At 38.2% G+C, this 18,329-nt stretch overlaps 1 protein-coding gene across 3 annotated transcripts; it reads right to left on the bottom strand.

The window, feature by feature from the left end:
• Positions 1-2,760: 2,760 nt before the first annotated feature.
• Positions 2,761-17,383, bottom strand: lrrc31 (leucine rich repeat containing 31). 3 transcript variants are annotated; one of them, XM_036558795.1, is made up of 11 exons: positions 17,246-17,328; positions 16,692-16,731; positions 15,014-15,226; positions 11,218-11,364; positions 10,942-11,109; positions 8,907-9,077; positions 7,655-7,822; positions 6,923-7,090; positions 6,679-6,843; positions 4,967-5,134; positions 2,761-3,572 (listed from the first exon to the last, which is right to left on the bottom strand). In XM_036558795.1, exons 2-11 carry the CDS (start codon positions 16,699-16,701, stop codon positions 3,226-3,228), a joined length of 1,725 nt encoding a protein of 574 aa, XP_036414688.1. In that variant the 5' UTR covers positions 16,702-16,731; positions 17,246-17,328; the 3' UTR covers positions 2,761-3,225. The 3 variants fall into 3 exon arrangements, with proteins under 3 accessions (XP_036414688.1, XP_036414689.1, XP_036414687.1); XM_036558796.1 differs by lacking the exon at positions 17,246-17,328 and adding an exon at positions 16,825-16,879; XM_036558794.1 differs by having other exon boundaries at positions 2,763-3,572; positions 17,279-17,383.
• Between the last annotated feature and the right edge of the window lie 946 nt (positions 17,384-18,329).

Here is an 18,329-nt window from a genome sequence, read left to right on the forward strand (position 1 = left end):
TCTTTGTACTATTTTCAATGAAATATAGGGTTTAAATTATTTGCACATCATTACAGTTTTTATTTACATTTTGCACAGCGTCCCAACTATTTTGGAAATGGGGTGTGTGTGTGTATATATATATATATATATATATATATATATATATATATATATATATATATATATAAAATAGACTCAGTAGTATTAAATACAATTACACTTTGTTAAAATCACAGTGATAAAATTCTGCAACCTTTAAAATCCATCATTGTAATTTTGCAGCATTTTCCCACAATCCACCCTAAAGCAAGCCATGTAAACACTGCACGGTGGTGCAGCTTACAGAGTAACAGTTTAAAAGGGAAGAAATAGGAATACATCAACAGAATCAATGCGTGGGTCTCTGAGGGTGAGAGAAGTGAGTCTGCAGTGCCAGATTGTTTTTTTAAACAGAGGAAAGCTCTTATACTCTTTTATATGTGTTCTTGCATCTCATCCAGAACTATAAGAGAAGACACAGGGCAGCTGACTTGGGAAAGCGTGCACAAAGCCCTAGATGGAGGGGTGCCAGTAACTGCAACATGTTTTTTTAAGAATGTGTCAGATCAAGCTGATAAAAGATGCCAGTAATTCTGGAGGGTGAGATGGTAAATGCACTGTAGAATAACAGCCTACAGGTTCTGAGTAAGCTCTGAATGTTTTAGTTAAATGCTAATCACGCATATTAGAAAAGGGTGGCCAAAGGCCTTACTGGAGTCCATTAACTAGTACTTCTTAGTAGAAATTACTCATTCAGCAATTCATAATGCAGAAATGCAAATAATCATAAAGTGCTCATCATTCTTAATGTGATCTATTTCTTTTCACAATTTATGCATAATTCAGTAGTTAATAAACAAATTCACTCATTGTGGTTTGGTGTGAGATGCTCTGTTCTAGAGAAACTTCAGAATTGTTCACAGTGGTGGTGATAGGAACCAGACGTCCACCTCTAAAAGCTCCCTCACAGAAAGTTACTACATGAAATGATTATGGATACATTGTGTGATGGTCCTAATATGTTTTTTTAAAAAGAAGAGAGGGGGTGATGTACTGCTATGTGAGGCAAAATGGTACAAAGAAAACCTTTTTTTATATGTTTACCACTATTTTACTCTTATATGCATTACATATAGAAATACAAAAGCTTGAAGACATTGCAATTTCTGGTTCCTATCATCACCACTGTAAATCTGACTCTTAAGTTTCTCTACAGTGAACCATTTCACATCAAACCACTCTGAATGACTTGTTTACATCTCAACAACTGAGTTATGCAGAATATCTGAAGAATTGGCTCCACTTTAAGAAGTTGCACTAAATGAAGGACAGTCTGTCCAGTCTTCCATCATGCATTGCCAGACTGTGAACATAAGAGGAACCTAAAGGAATGTGCTGGAAAGAAGCCAAGTCTATCCATGTATAATAGATGATGTGTGCAACATTAATGAGCAGCATTAATTGCCTGAAGCACATCAGCTTTAGCTTTCGAGTTTTTTTTTATCTATGTATTTGTGTTTCTGTTGTAAATCTATTGTTTTTACTGATTATTCATATTGAACCCGGTAGATTCCGGCCCGGGGGTGTGGGGGGGTTTATGGTGTGATGTAGCTGTGAGGATCAGGAAACCTGGAGAAAATAGAAAGACTTTTAGAGTAGCGGGAAGACAAAGTCTAGAAAATCTTCAAGGAAGGATAAGAGGCCACCATACAAACAGGAGAAATTAAATTCGATCATTTATTGACCAATGGTGCAAATCATGCATTGGTATGAATGGTAAGCAAATCTTTATTTTCTATTAATGTTAACATTTGTAATAGAATAAATAAATGCTCCAAGAAATATCATAGCTACTTGGGCTGGGTAATATGACAATATATATCGTTATCGTTCTAAATTATGTCGCAATATAAAGCATATTGTGTATATTGTCAGTATAGTTGTAGAACACTGACCAACTGCATGTTTCACTATAAAGAGAGCAAAATTAGTTCTGTTTAACTGGACTTAGTGCAACACAACATGCCAAATTTTGAATTAAAATCATTGTGTTCACATTTTTGAAAATTTAGTTGTATTGGTTATTTTTTCTCAGTTCCAACTGATCAGATGTCTGAAAAGATAAATATTGTGTATCATGAACATTTCTTGAAGTATTGCAATATTATATTTTTGCCATATCACTCACCTCTAATAGCTACTACAGTGCTGTGCAAAAGTCAGAAATCACTTTATTTAATTTCCAGTCAAACGGTCAATAAGTACAAATTATTCTTTTTTTTGCAGTAATTAGTTCTGCAAAGAACAGCTATAAAATAATCCATGTGCATAAGAGGAATGTTAAAGGAAAATACGTGAAAAAACTTTTATTATTTTTAACAAAGCATAGAGAAAATGAGACTCCTAACAACCATGCAAGATCTAACGGACCACCAAAGATGTCCCCATTAGATAGTTAACAGTACTTTCATCTTTGAGAGAGAGGAGAAACTCAAGCTGCCTCAGATCTGAAAACATCCACAGGGGTTTCTGTCCATCCTTCCAGTGTGAGAAGACGACTCAGTGCTATGGGTCTGAAAGGATGTGTAGCTGTTCAAGAAGAACCTCACTGAGAAAAGGAGACGGACACATCAAACAAAGAAGCTGAACAATGGACTGACCACCCCAGAGTCCAGACCTCAACACCACTGAATGTGTTTGATTACTTCAGAAAATGATCAACCAGCTTCTAAGACTGAACTTCGGAGGTGTGGAAAAATATCCCTGCAGATTTAGTTGTTAAGGCTTGTGTGTAATTTTCTATGTTTTTTCCTGACACTAAAAATGAATAACTTACTGACCATTTTGACTGGAAATTAAATAGATGAAGTTCGATCTCTGACTTTAGAAGTATAAAATGGGCTTTTAAGTGCAGCCTTTCCACTTAAAACCCCTTTTCACCTCATGAATGGTTCCTAAGCTCCTCTCCAGGCCTTCCAAACACTTTACAGAAGAAGAGAAAAACATCCTAAACTTTCATCATGAAATGTTCACAAAATGTAAAAATACATTGAAATTTTGATATTTCAGTGATGATACAATGACAAAAATCATCAAACTGTGACAGAAAAATCTGAAAAAGTGCGAAAATAATCTGTATCTTAATCATTTATATACATGCTTTGTAAAATGACATCACCCTCTTCAGTGAACTGGAGCTTATCTTTAACCTGCCGCCTTCTCTACGGGCATGGCTTTATCACACTCCAAGTCCACGTTCCTCTTGCTCAGGCTTTTCTCCAGCTTCTCTCTCTCCCCAGGGCCGAGGGCCCAGCGCTGCAGGGCCAGACGGCGGAGGGAAGGCAGCTGGGGCAGAGCGTCCAGCAGGGCAGGTAGCCAGGGGGATGCAGAGAGAGAGGCGGAGGGCCGCAGGCTAATGTCCAGCTCCTGCAGCTCCTTTAGACCAGCGACTGCCCCAAAGAGTGAAACCCAGCCGCCATCACCCACACTGCCGTTGTAAGAGAGGTCCAAAAGCTTCAGCTTTGACAGAGCCCCTCGCTTGCAAGCAGATTCTACAAGAACATACACAGAATGTACAAAAACCCCCAGTCAATACAAGCAGTAGAAACAGGCCCTAAAATCATATGCATTCACTCAGGGGTGGGTTATATAACAACGTGTTATCGTTATCGTGATAAATGACATGACAATATGCTTTTTTAACCACTTAAATAGACAGGGCCCACCTGCACGCCCAAAGTTTTATTACACACTACTGTGACCTAAGAACAGCTCAGCCAGTTTGCATTGGAGTCCCTGTAGTTACTGAATAATAGGCCTTAGTATGTAATAAGCCTGGGATTTTAAGGGTGAGCATATCGTTGTTGTCGGAACAAAACCTTGTCCAAAATAATAACTTTACAGGAGACGGAAAAAAACATACTTTACTTTTAATGTAAGACTTTTTTTTCCAAGTTATTTTGGGCCGTTTCTTTTGGTCCATTCATCATGAAATTTACACACAATGTGGGCGACAGGAATTTTCGAACTACGTCAAAAACTGAGAAACAACAAAAATGGAGATACAAGGTTTTGTCCCGAAAGCAACGATATGTGGATACTATCAGTTCATCTGGAAACTCTGAACAACTCCATGCATCATGTGAAAGACATTTAGGCCACTTATAGACCCCTTAAACAATAACCAGTGTACAGTAACTGCATAACCTACATAGTAACAAGTAGCTTACCATATTTTATTAATTTATTTTTTACCAAAAATAGAATGTGTTTATTTTTATTTACCATTTACTTTCATCTACCAACATTCTTTCTGAAAGACAAATTCCACCTATTTTTAAACATTTCTGCACAGTTAAATTGTTAAGATATAAATACAGTCATTCAGAGTGGTTTGGTGTGAAATGCTCCGTTCTAAGAAACCTACCGAGTCAGAATTGTTTACAGTGGTGGTGATAGGAACCTATAGGACTTCTAAAAGCTCCTTCACATGAAGTTATTCTATGCAATGGTTAAGAATATGATATGTTGTCTGACGACTGAGACATTGTTTTGCAATTGTTTTGTTGTTTTGCATGATTTTGGCCCAAAACTTATTCTTTAAAATCTGTTCATGGCAGAGAGGCAAAATAATCCCCACCAAAAAAGTATATTTACCTTTTTATCAACATTACAAACAAATACTCAGAAGACACATGTGGATTCACTGGTGGTTTTGGATAGTATATAAAATGGCTATATTTGCACTGTAGACGTTATGACCCCCTAGTTTCCACCACCACGGTAAAGAAAACTCAAAACTGGAATTATTAAGAGATTCTAAATAATTGGTGGAATCCTGGTATTTTCTCCCTTCCAACTTACTTAATATTATATTGTAAAAATGTCTTCAGTTATCATGATGTTATGTTTTTGCCATATCTCCCACACTTACAACCCCATATACCTAAGTGAAGCATGTCCTCGGTTGTCAAGTCGCAGCTACTCAGCCTCAGCTCCTCCAGTTTACAGTCAGCCTGCAAAGGTTCCAGTAGCTGCTGCAGAATTTCCCCAACACTCTTGTTCCAAGACAGGTTTAGACACTCCAACTGCCTGAGTGACTGCATGGTGGTGGCTATGATGCATGCAAATCCATTTACACACACATACAGCCAAAATAAGTCCTATAAACACAGTGTTATGCAGTGCTAAGTCAGAGACCTCCCCTCATTTATTTTATTTCCAGTCAAAACTGACACTTAGATATTTTAGAAGGAATTAGGTATAAGATAATCCACTTGCATAAAGAAGGGAAAAGCCAAAGATAACAAGTGAAAAACTCAGAGTTTCAAAAGTTCACAGTTATTAAAATCTAGAGAGAAAATGGGACTCCTAACAATCATGCAAGGCCTGGTAGACCAACAACACTGTCCCCATCAGATGAACAGCACTTAAACCTTCCATCTTTGAGATAAAATCAAGCTCCACTCTTGCTTTAGACCTGAAAAATTCACAATTCAGCACGGTGGGTCTGAAAGGATGTGTAGCTGTCAAGAAGCCATTTAAACAATAAAGCTGCTGGTGTTCTCAGAACAATGGACTGACCACCCCAGAGTCCAGACCTCAACATCACTGAATGTGTTGGATTACTTGGATCGTGAGAAGCAGAAAATAAGAAGACTGAACTTTGGAGGTGTGGAAAAATATCCCTGCAGATTTATGTAAAAAACAGTTTACATAAGTACAGAGTGTGTAATACAGGCAAGGAGTGGACACACTAAATACTTTTTTTTATTATGTTTAGGTGTGATTTTCTGTTATATATACACTATATGGCCAAAAGTATGTGGACAACCGGCCATCACACCTATATGAGCTTGTTGGACATCCCTTTCCAAACCCATGAGGAGTAACATTGATTTGCCCCCCCCCCCACTTTGTGGCCATAATAGCCCCCACTCTTCTGGGAAGGTTTCCACCAGGTTTTGGAGTGTGTGTGTGTGGAAATTCTTGCTCATTCAGTTAAAAGAACATTTGTGAGGTCAGGCACTGATGTTGGATGAGAAGGTCTGGCTTGCAACCAACATTCCAACCCATTTCATGAAGATCCGGACACACAGTTCTTATGCTGATTTTACTTCCACAGATGGTTTGAAACTCTGTAGTGAGTGATGCAAAAGAGGATAGGCTATTTTTTTCCCACTGCGCACTGCAGCACTTGGCAGCCCTGCTCCGTGAGTTTGCATGGTCTACCACTTCGTGGCTCAGCTGTTGTTGCTCCTACATGCTTCCATTTCACAAAAAATAGCACTTACAGTTGACCGGGGCAGATCTAACAGGACAGAAATTTCACAAACTGACTTGTGGCAAAGGTGGCATCCTATGACAGTGCCATTAAAGTCACTGAGCTCTTCAGTACAAACCATTCTACTGGCATTGTTTATCTAGGGAGAGTGCATGGCTATGTGCTTGATTTTATACACCTGTTAGCAATGAAACAAACTCAATAATTAGAAGAGATGTCCACATACTTTTGGCCATATAATGTATGTCTTCAACTTTTTTCCTGAATAATATAATAGCACTGGTAATGTAATTAATGAAGGGTGGTCTTTGTATGTTGACTCTTAAGTACAACTGCAAACCACACAATTGTCTCAGCCTCCATTCATTTCATACCTAAAGCCTGGCATGTCTCAGGACTCAGGCCACAGTTGTTCAGGTAAAGCTTCTTCATCTTTGAGAGAGGTAGCACAGGCAGAAGAGACCGGATCACACCTCCAACACTTTTATTGGAACCCAAGTCCAGTTCCGTGAGCTCACCCAAAGAAGGAACGGCTTGGACTGAAAAAAGACACAATAATGCAAATTGGCAGACTTTGAACATAACAATTATATGAAAATAAAAATTTCATCTTCTTACCCAGCACCAGTATGTCGTCCTCTGTTACACAACACAAATGCATGTCCAAGCATTTCAGATGTGTAAGGAGAGACAAGCTTGTGGTCATTGTGCTGAAACCACCACCGGACTCCTTATTACAGGACAGGTCTAGATGCTCCAGGCCCGGGAGGAACTTCAGTTTCTCACCTGTGATGTACAAGACCACAATTTTGACTTACTATCTCAAAATAATGACTTATTTTCTCAAAAAATGGGCTTTTGAGATTTTGAGTTAGTAGCATACCAAAATAATGTGTAAGAAATAATTTCAGAACAATAAGTCATTATTTTGAGATACTAATTACATTTTTGAGAAAACAGGTAATTGTTTGAGAAACTAAGTCACATTTTCAAGAGAATAAGTTTTTATTTTGGCATACTAAGTCATAATTTCAAGAAAGCAAGTCATTATTTTGAGTCAATGAGCTTTAAAAATACAGGCTTAATTTTTCCCCCCCCTTCCTGCCAGGAATGAGCTTCCTTATTTTTGCATAATAAAAGATCATAATCCAAACCAACTCCTGCCCTTTCTATTTTTCAGATGGTCTTGTTTTTTTCAGAATGGCTCAGACAGTTTGGTTTTGCTCATATCATATTTCCACATATCAGCGACAATAAGCAATATTGAGTATTTTCATGCTAAATCATATCAATTCATATTTTTTTAAATTTAATTCATACACCAACTTTTCCTTAGCAGCACCCTCGTACCCAGAATGGCGAGGCTATCCTGATTCAGTCCACACATGCTCAGTTTCAGGGTCTTCAGCTGTGGAGTGGAGTTCAGAGAGGAGGCCACGTGCTCCACCCCCTTTACCATCAGCTTGTTGTTGGACAGGTCCAAGACCTCCAAACAAGTCAACAAGAGGAGAGCTTCACCTGGTAATCAATAATGTCATATTTTAACTGATAAAGTGTAATAAATACATCTGAATTCACTTTACTTTTACAACCCCATTTCCAAAAAAGTTGGGACGCTGTGCAAAATGTAAATAAAAACAAAATGCGTGCAAATCGTTTAAATCCTATGTTTCATTGAAAATAGTACAAAGACAACATGTCAAAAGTTGAAACTGAGAAATTTCGTTGTTTTTTGAAAAATATTTGCCCATTTTGAATTTGATGCCAACAACACGTTCCAAAAAAGTTGGGATGGGGGCAACAAAAGGCTGGTAAAGTTGTGTAATGCTAAAAAAACAGTAACATGACTGGGTATAAAAAGAGCATCTCAGAGAGGCTGAGTCTTTCAGAAGTAAAGATGAGGAGGGGTTCACCACTCTGTGAAAGACTGCATGAGCAAATAGTGCAAAAATTCAAGAATAACGTTTCTCAACATAAAATAGCAAAGAACTTTTGCTTTCCATCATCTACGGTACATAACATCATTAAAAGATTCAGAGAATCCACAGAAATCCCTGTATGCAAGGGACAAGGCTGAAAACCAGTATTTGCTGGCAGTGCTCTTTGGGCCCTCAGACGGCGCTGCATTAAAACCAGACACGATTATGTAGTGGAAATCACTGCATGGGCTCAGAAACAAATGAATGAAAAATCAATGGGCCTCATTCTCCAAACATTCTTAAGAACAAAATTCTCCTTAAAGGAGAACGGTTTTCTTATTTGGGATTTGTTCTTAGGTAAGAACAGAATCTACAATCACACACTCAAAAGCACAAAGGTGAGAACAGTTCTGAGCTTTAAGACTTTTTCTCAGGACCTTTCTCAAGAACACACTTAAGAAAAAACTAAGGACAACATTGGTTAATGAGGCCCAATGTCCACAGACTTTGTATCTCAAAGCTTATTTACTCAAATATAATCGCAATATTTTGGCCTCTGGGATCTTTGTCAGTATGTGTTGTTATTTTCACTTATAACATCAACAACACATGAACTTTTGTATACAACTGTACATTATTAATGTTTAGAGTACAGCAGGGACACAACATAAATTTGCACTCACCAAGTGCCACAGCGTCTGCCTCGGAGAGCTGACAGTCGACCAGGTGGAGCTCCCTCAGAGAGCTGGCAGAGCGGAGATGCTTGGTTAAGCAATGGAGATTTCCTCCCCCTACCCCAGCGTTCCAGGACAAATCCAGCATCTCCAGCAAAGGAACACAGTCCAGAGCCTCCCCTGTCACAGACCAATACCCACAGGTAACTAAAGTATATACACTGTACACTAAAGTATGCAGTTATTTTTTTCTTAATTTCCTTAAGTGCCCTAACTGGCCCAGTCATTAAACACATCTAGCTTACTGGTGTATAGTTGGAGACCACAGCTCATCTTTTTCCATGCTATTTTTGTTGGTCATTCTCTAGTGCTGGCTGGACGTTTTTACTTTCAGCTGTGCTGCTGACACTGATACACTCGTGAGGATGGTCCACTATCCAAATAATACCTGGTCAGTGGTGGTCCATCGGCGGCCCTTTTCCACTTACGGATGGTGTAGAGGCCAAATGATGAATTGTGCAAGAATGAGTGGGCCACAGTCAGTCATTTTAAACAAAGTACACAAACTGTTATGTGCAAAAGTTTGGGCGCCCCTTGTCAAATGACGTTCTGACAAAAATGAAAATAAGTAACACGTTCTCTACAGAGAACACACTTCTGCACATTTTAATGCACAATTACTGTTTATTTGCCGAATTTTACGTGAAAAATATTAAAGCACAAAATTTAGCTTGTGCAAAAGTTATGGCATTTGTATATTTTGTTTAATTTGTTTCCAATATGTTAAAAAATAAAAATAAAAGTTGCACTTAAATTTGCAGACAAATGCCATATTTAAGTTTGTTCAATCAATAAAAAACGTATGTCCGCAAACTGCATACCTCAAATTACCCTTATTTATTCAAAATGAATTATTATTCAATTATCATGAGATACATTGTTGTGAGTGGGCTTCACGCATTCAAAACACATGCTTTATTATGATTAATACCACCTTTATTAGAGAAATACAATTTTTTTACTTAAAAAGTTTTCCAGTGTACATTTTTTCATTTAAAAGTTTTCCAGTGTACATTTTTTCATTTAAAAGTTTTCCAGTGTACATTTTTTTATTTAAAAGTTTTCCAGTGTACATTGTACGTCAGTTGTTATTTTTCTCAAAAAAATTTTAGATCCAAAATTGTTACAAATAAATATACAGCATTTTGGATTGAAACTCTTTGATTGGAATGCTTTTACCACATTTTACCTTCATTACGAAAAAGTATCAAAGTTTGTTCTCTGTAGAGGATTTGTTATCCTTTATTGCAGAATGTTGCCTCAGGGCAACAAACTCATTTTCCTCACTTTACAACAACATTATACATATTTAAACACAATAATAGGGTTAACAATTAAGGGAAGAGTTTGAGTGTGTCAATAAAAGGCATGTACTTGGTCATACTATCTCTTAGTGGGCACTTTTAAACCTCTTTTTTAACATTCAGTATAAATTTTTTCGTAATGAGAATTTGCAGAAATAGGTTTGTTGCCTAAAAGCAACATTGTGTGCCAGCGGAATGGATTTAGCCAGTCACAAGCCAGGTCTCACCACTTCCGGGAACACAACTCTATATCATTTCTTCCCATAGTCTCACAATGTTGCCTCAAGGCAACATACTCCAAAAAGACCCCTGCATATATTATTATTTTTGACAAATGTTTTTGAATGTAATAATCAGGACCAATTATAAATAATCATAATATATAATTTTATAATTGTATAATTTAATAATCAAGGACCATTTTATGCAAGAAAGTGGAGTTTTTAAATTGCCTTCATAATGCGTGCAGTAGAGGGTTAACTTATTTTCACCAGAAAATCAACAAAGCATGTCATTTGACCAGTTGTGTTCAAACATTTGCATACAACTGTATATGGCAGGTGCTTCTGATAAGATGGCCAATGAGTGTAGATACAAGCTGGCAATGTGTTTTGCACAGAGACGCCATCACACAGTCATTTCTAAACCAGCTTAACAGACTAGATTAGTATTTCTCTCACCCAGTGCTGTAAGGTCTTCAGCTGTGAGTCTGCAGCTGCTCACTTTCAGCACTTTCAGTTTGCCTACATGCTGCAAATGACAGGTCAGAGCCTTCAGGGAGCCCCCCAGCAGGTCATTCCAGGAGAGATCCATCACCTCCAGCTGAGCCAGGAATGGCAGCAAGGTTCCTGAGGGAGGGTCGAACCATCAAGTAAGGACAGCGAGAAAGACATATGGATGTTCACTGTACCATGAAATGAAAGCGCGTGGACTCAGAGGAGGGTCTTAGCTCTTACCAAGCTCAACAACATCAGTGGCTGTCAGGTCACAGTGAGCAAGGCTTAAGCTCTGACTGTCTGGTGTCTTTCCGAGCTTCTGGACAAACTGCTTCACCCGGCCCCATCCCACCACAGAGCTGATCTCAGAGTCCGTATCACTGCTCTCTAAGAAACAGCATGGGTCAGCTCAGTCAATTAAAGCAGCATTCCAGCCTAAAACTAGAGTTTCATTTGTTATTTGTCGCATTCTGTGGTGCAGCAATACATTCCTCAGCCTCATCAGTTTGACAGAATTCCCAATTTTATACTATTTTCATGTTTTTGATCATCAGTGAACTACAATATCCAGCATGCATCGCACAAAACATCATGCAATTATTGGGAATCTCTGTGGAGTCAACCAATCTTGACTGCTGGCCAAGCCACTGATATACACCGATCAGGTATAACATTATGACCACCTCCTTGTTTCTACGCTCATTGTCCATTTTATCAGCTCCACTTACTATATAGGTGCACTTTGTAGTTCTACAGTTACAGACTGTAGTCCATCTGTTTCTCTGCATACTTTGTTAGCCCCCTTTTACCCTGTTCTTCAGTGGTCAGGACCCCCATGGACCCTCACACAGCAGGTGCTATTTGAGGTTGGATCATTCTCAGCACTGCAGTAACACTGATGTGGTGGTGGTGTGTTAGTGTGTGTTGCGCTGGTTCGAGTGGATCAGACACAGCAGTGCTGCTGGAGTTTTCAAACACCTCAGTGTCACTGCTGGACTGAGAATAGTCCACCAACCAAAACTAGCCAGGCAACAGCGTCCTGTGGGCAGCGTCCTGTGACCACTGATGAAGGACTAGAGGACGACCAACACAAACTGTGCAGCAGCAGATGAGCTATCGTCTCTGACTTTACATCTACAAGGTGGACTGACAAGGTAGGAGTGTCTAATAGAGTGGACAGTGAGTGGACACAGTGTTTAAAAACTCCAGCAGCACTGCTGTGTCTGATCCACTCAGACCAGCGCAACACACCCTAACACAACACCACCACGTCAGTGTTTCTGCAGTGCTGAGAATGATCCACCACCCAAACAGCACCTGCTCTGTGAGGGTCCATGGGGGTCCTGACCACTGAAGAACAGGGTAAAAGGGGGCTAACAAAGTATGCAGAGAAACAGATGGACTACAGTCTGTAACTGTAGAACTACAAAGTGCTCCTATATAGTAAGTGGAGCTGATAAAATGGACAATGAGCGTAGAAACAAGGAGGTGGTCATAATGTTATGCCTGATCGGTGTATAGGCTAATAAATACAAACACGTTAGCATTAGTGCAACTGTTGTCTCAGTGGTCAAGCAGAAATGTAAAGAAAACAGCGCTTTATTTAGCACAAAATAGGCCAGAGACAAGTTTCTTACTCTTTCAGTCAGAGAAAAGAAGCCTAATTAAAGTAATTCATCTATATCCCATATGTCAAAAGCAAGACCCGCGGGCCAAATCAGGCCTGTGGCACAACCCTTTTTGGCCCGCGAAATTATTTTAATTTTCTGTTATTATTAGCCTGTTTCACCTTGAGCTGGACTACAGTCCCCGGCATGCACTGCAACACAATGTGTGCTCTAAGTCCCTTCCTCCAATAACAGTCTTTTGCCCAGTGGTTACATAAAAAGAAAAGATGGCAGGTGTCTAATTCTAATTAGACAAATAGGCAGGTTGTTAAAACCTCCCTCCTGGGGACATTTAAAGAGGTTTAACAGTTATCAGGCCTATTGTTTTATATAGAACAATTTATTTTTAAATTAAAATTGTTTTTAAATAGTCCAAGTAGTTAGTGCCTATTTTGCTGTTGCAGTTTTGGCATATTTTGAATGTGGCCAGTTGGGGTCGTGGCAAAATATTAAATAAAAATGAAATAAAAACACAGCTGCCCACAGATTTGTTGAGATTTTTTAATATGGCCCTTTTAATGAGTTTGACACCCCTGATAGATGGCAGCTACCTTGTTAACTAGCTTTTTGCTTGCTGTCCTCATCTGACAAGTCATTTCAGTCATTCAAGTTATTGATTTTCTACATTTCATGATGGTATGAAGACAGTTATCACAGTTACACAACTGCACTAGATATTTGCCTTCCTAGCACTAACATTTGCACTTTGGCTTCTTTCTGTATCCGCCAGCTTACTGGAAAAACAAATTTCAAACAGCCTGCCCCCACAAACCCACCACAAAGCAGTGGTAATGTCAACATACATCATTAGAAAGGGGGTTTTCCTAGTTTTTAAACTGGAAATTTTGCTTTAGAGACTAATGCAGCACCACTGTAGGATATGAGTAAGCAAGTTTACAAGATGTAACGATAGTTATATTCTTCATTTTGACCAGAGTGATTCTTTTAACTTGAATACTTGATATTAAAAATTATAATCAATTAGAATTTGCCCTCTCAATGACAGCAATAATAATAATAATAATAATAACAATAATAATAATGATAATAATAATAATAATTGTTATTTATATAACATATATATTTGATATAAATATCAAAGTGCAATGATTAGTTGGGAATTTGTGTGATGGTAATACATAGTTTATATTCTCCCACTGGTCTCTCTTACATTGAGCCTGATGAACACAATCATTTAAATGTATTTATTTGTCACCAATCTTTATTTAAAGGCTTTTAAATTTTAAAGGCTTCCTAGTTTATATTTTTATAATACAGTATTTTGGAATGTTTAAAAGGTTACCCATGACTTTTTATAAAAACAGATTACTTGAATAATTGAATCAATATCAAAATAATACTAATAGTTTTACTGTACATATCTCGTGCATTTAGTTTACACATCGTGGATTTGTAGCCTAGCCTGGTGATGCCCATTTGTGTCTGTCTCTTTGTGTTTCTATGTATTATATGTTACTTATTTGTGTTCTGGACTGTCCATTCATGCAGGCCTATGCACCAGTTAAGCCGAGACAAATTACTTGCACATGCACATATACAGTACTGTGAAAAAGTCAGAGACCACCCTCCATCTTTTTAATTTCCAGTCATGAAGTCCAAGGTACTCACTTTTCAAGAGATCTTGGGGAGATTAAATACAACATATACAAATGCAGAAGGGCTGAGAACGATTACATGGTAAAAACAGGAGTTTCCAAAACTGGAGTTATCCAAAGCTACAGAGAAAATGGAATTTCCCTGAAAACTGGTAGCCCACCAACACTGTCCCCATCAGATAAACAGCAAATCATGATGTAGATGTCAAAAAGCCCTCGCTGACAAAAGGAAAAGGAAAGAAGCTGCTGGTGTTCTCAGAACAATCGACTGACCAACAACTTCACTGAATATGTTTGATTATTTGGATTGTGAGAAGCAGAAAATGCAACCAACACCTAAGACTGAACTTTGGAGGTGTGGAAAAACAACCCTGTAGATTTCTTTGAAAAACTGAAAGTGAATCTCCTGAAAAGAACGTATAATAAAGGCAAAGAGTGGACACAATAAATACTGACAAATTTGATCATATATTTAGCTGTTGAGGCTTCAGTGTAATTTTCTGTTAAATCTGTTTTCTGATTTTTTGCTGACACTGAAAAATTAAATCTTGTATTAAACAGCCGTTTTGACTGGAAATTTAATCATTGAGGGGTGGTCTCTGACTTTTGCATAATACTGTACTTGGTCAATGAAATGATTGATTCTAAAAGATGAACACATCATGTACAGTGTGTGTGTGCGTGTGTGTGTGTGTGTGTGTGTGTGTGTGTGTGCGTGTGTGTATGTGTGTGTGTGTGTATGTGTGTGTGTACCTGTTCCAGGTCCTGTGCTATCTTTCCCCTCACTGCTCTCTGCTTCCTTGGTCTCAGGAATTTCTCCATTCTTGTCGCTGCTCACTGATGGTCGGAAGAGGCGACCCATGGATGGCTTCTTTCGTTCTGTTAAGGAGGTTTTCCTCCGGATCTGGTTCATTATCAGATCCAAAGGTGACCTCTTCTGAGAGGCCTCTCGCCCTCTCTGCTGATCTGGGTTGTAAAACATCGAAGAAATATGCCGTTTGGCAAAATCTACTTAAAATGTTGGTACAATTTGGAGTATAAATAGGACTGGGCTCATGATATACACAGTATGTCCAAAAGTCTCCAGACACCCCTTCTAATAGGTGAATTTAGCTACTTTAAGGTACATCCACTCCAGGCACATCTTCCTGGGGAGTAATGAAGCTCCATCCAATGCCCTTGGGATGAGTTGGAGTGATCCAGAACTGACCATCCAACATCAGTACCTGACCTTACTAATGGCTAAATGCAATCAAATCCTCTCAGCAATGTTCCAACATCTAGAGTAAAGCCTTTGCAGAAGAGTAGAGATTGAAAATGGGGCAAACCCCCTATAAATACCCTTGATTTCAGAAGAAACTTTGTATGATAAAATGTCTACAAACTTTTGGACATGTAACGTGAGTGAAAAGGGCACAAGCCCAGTTTCAGTATCTATTAAAAAGCCCATATCATGGAAAACCTGGTTATTCGCTTATGTAGTATATAAGCACAGTTAATGTTTCTAAATGTACCATTAGCAGGCTGTTTTGAATTCACTGTTTTTGTGATGTCACAAAGACCAAATAATTTATATATATCCGCTGAAATTATAAGGAGTGTTTCAGGCTGTTTTTTTTTTTAAATGAGGCACAACACAGGGCAGCCAATTAGATCTGAGAACAATTAAATATATCAGTCTTCAAGGCATAGTGAAACAAAAATGGCCTTTTTAACCCTTGTGTGGTGTTGATGTGTCTGTTACTCAGTGGTCTGCTGGACCCACCACATTATTGTTTTTTAAATCAATACAGCCATAACAGTTTATGTAAAAATACCAGACATTTAAAATATCACAAGTGGCCAGTGTAGGGTTCTCCTTTAGCAGCTGTAGCCAGTCAGCAGCCTGTCTATGTTGTCCACCCTCTCACACACACACATATACAAACACGTACACACACACATACAAACACATACACACACACACACTAACAGCAGGCCATGTAGGAGGAGAACAGAGTGAAGGACACAGCACCTCCACACTTTTATTCCCCGTGGGTTCACCCAACACCGCATGTGTAATATAAATGTGTAGGGGGTGAACAGAGTGAAGGCACTGAAAATGGGTTATTTTATATGTTCTACACAGAAAATGAGCAAAGGCCAAGAATCTGGGGTTGAAATAATAATAAATCGCATCATTTTTTCTTTTGGTAAACATTGAAAATCGGTCCCACAGACCTGAACACCTCACAAGGGTTCATTCTAAAGGATAAAGAGAGGTTGTAAAATGGTAATGTAGAAATGTCAGAAATGGGGGAAAAGACGAGAAAAATAGGATACTGGCCCTTTAAGTTCCTCTCAAAAACATGCAAAAATGAAACACTGAAAAGGTTTTAATGTACAAAAATGTTTCTCCTAAGATGTGGTACTTTTTAAAGGCACACCGTACCTGATTCCATCGCTGGACAGCAACTCTCGCAGCAAAGAAGCTATAAGACAATCATGAAAATATGTTATACATTTGAAAAGTTTAAGTTAAACTGAGTAAAAACAGATCATTAACGTCAAATCTGACAACTTTCCTGTGCAACTCGAACACATCCTGCTCAGAGAAGTGAACAGGATCTCCACTCTGACGCGTAATTTTTTTTCCTACCCGTATTCTTTCATGTCCCGCCTCCTGCGGGGAGTTGCCTGGCAGTACCGCGTCTCCTGCGCTGGGATTGGCTAGTAGTGTCCCTGTATGCAACTAACTGCGAACTATTAACCAATCCAAGCGCAGGATACAAACGCTTGTATGAATTACAAATCAATCCATAGCGCAGGAGGAGGGGGGCCTGTCCGAATACGGGTGGGAAAAATAGAAACAAGACTTCTCGTTGGTTCCAAGCTTTCAGCGAATAGCCATGGTAACGGTTGCTCGCGCTTGAATTTTAACCGACCTGTTATGAACGCTGAGTCGTTTGCGCTATTTTGTGCTGATAAAGAGTAAAATGTTCGCACCTAAAACCTTTTCTTCATCATAAAACGACAAACCTGATCTCGAATCAGCGTCGTCTGCACAGGTAAGGCTTCAGTGAGTCCGGAAGCACCGAGTGAACCTTGGTATTTTTCAGTCATGTGAATCTCTCAGGACTTCGCCTCAGGAACCACCATAGACTTACTGCCTGAGGTAAACTGACGGAAAACACTGGAAAAAACTGGCCATATAGAACTAAAATATTGTAATAAAAATCATTTTTTCATTATTAAGTGAATCGCTGTGCCGTCATTTTGCCATACTAATTATTTTGAGATGCTAAGTCATATTTTGAGATACCAGGTCATTATTTTGAGGTTCTATCTCATTATTTTAAGATGTAAAGTCATTATTTTGAGATGCTAAGTCATTATTCTGAAATATTAAGTCATTATTTTGAGGTGCTGTCTCATTATTTTCAGATATTAAGTCATTATTTTGAGATACTGTCTCATTTTAAGATGCTGTCATTATTATGAGATACTAAGTCATTATTTCAAGATGCTATCTCGTTATTTTGAGATAGTTATTATTTTGAGATACTAAGTCATTATTTTGAGATAGTAATTCTTTTGAGATACTGTCATTATTTTGAGGTAGTCATTGTTATTTTGAGAAACCTTCTCATTATTTTGAGATACTAAGACATTATATTGAGATACTTATCATTTTGAGATGCCAAGTCGTTATTTTGAAGCACTGTCTCATTATTTTGAAATATTAAGTTATTTTGAGAGTAAATATTTTGAGATAGTGTCTCATTTTAAGATGCTAAGCCATTATTATGAGATACTAAGTCATTATTTCAAGATACTATCTCGTTATTTTGAGATAGTCATTATTTCAAGATACTATCTCGTTATTTTGAGATAGTCATTATTTTGGGATACTAAGTCATTATTTTGAGACACTGTCTCGTTATTTTGAAATATTAAGTTATTTTGAGATACTGTTTCATTATTTAAAAACGCTGATTCGTTATTTGAGAGACTTTTTCATACTGTTTTTAGATTCTGAGTCATTATTTTGAGATGCTTTATGCTTTTGAAATGAAAATATAAATTATAT

Source organism: Colossoma macropomum, unplaced genomic scaffold, assembly GCF_904425465.1.
Source record: "Colossoma macropomum unplaced genomic scaffold, Colossoma_macropomum, whole genome shotgun sequence".
Taxonomy (NCBI): domain Eukaryota; kingdom Metazoa; phylum Chordata; class Actinopteri; order Characiformes; family Serrasalmidae; genus Colossoma; species Colossoma macropomum.

Excerpts from the sequence above, each read along its gene's own strand:
- lrrc31 (XM_036558794.1), bottom strand. The coding sequence starts at position 17,362 with ATGACTGAAAAATACCAAGGTTCACTCGGTGCTTCCGGACTCACTGAA. Across the intron at positions 16,732-17,278 it reads CGACGCTGATTCGAGATCAG|CTTCTTTGCTGCGAGAGTTG; the intron begins GTTTGTCGTTTT and ends ATTGTCTTATAG. Across the intron at positions 5,135-6,678 it reads TGAGACATGCCAGGCTTTAG|CCACCACCATGCAGTCACTC; the intron begins GTATGAAATGAA and ends CATGCATCATAG.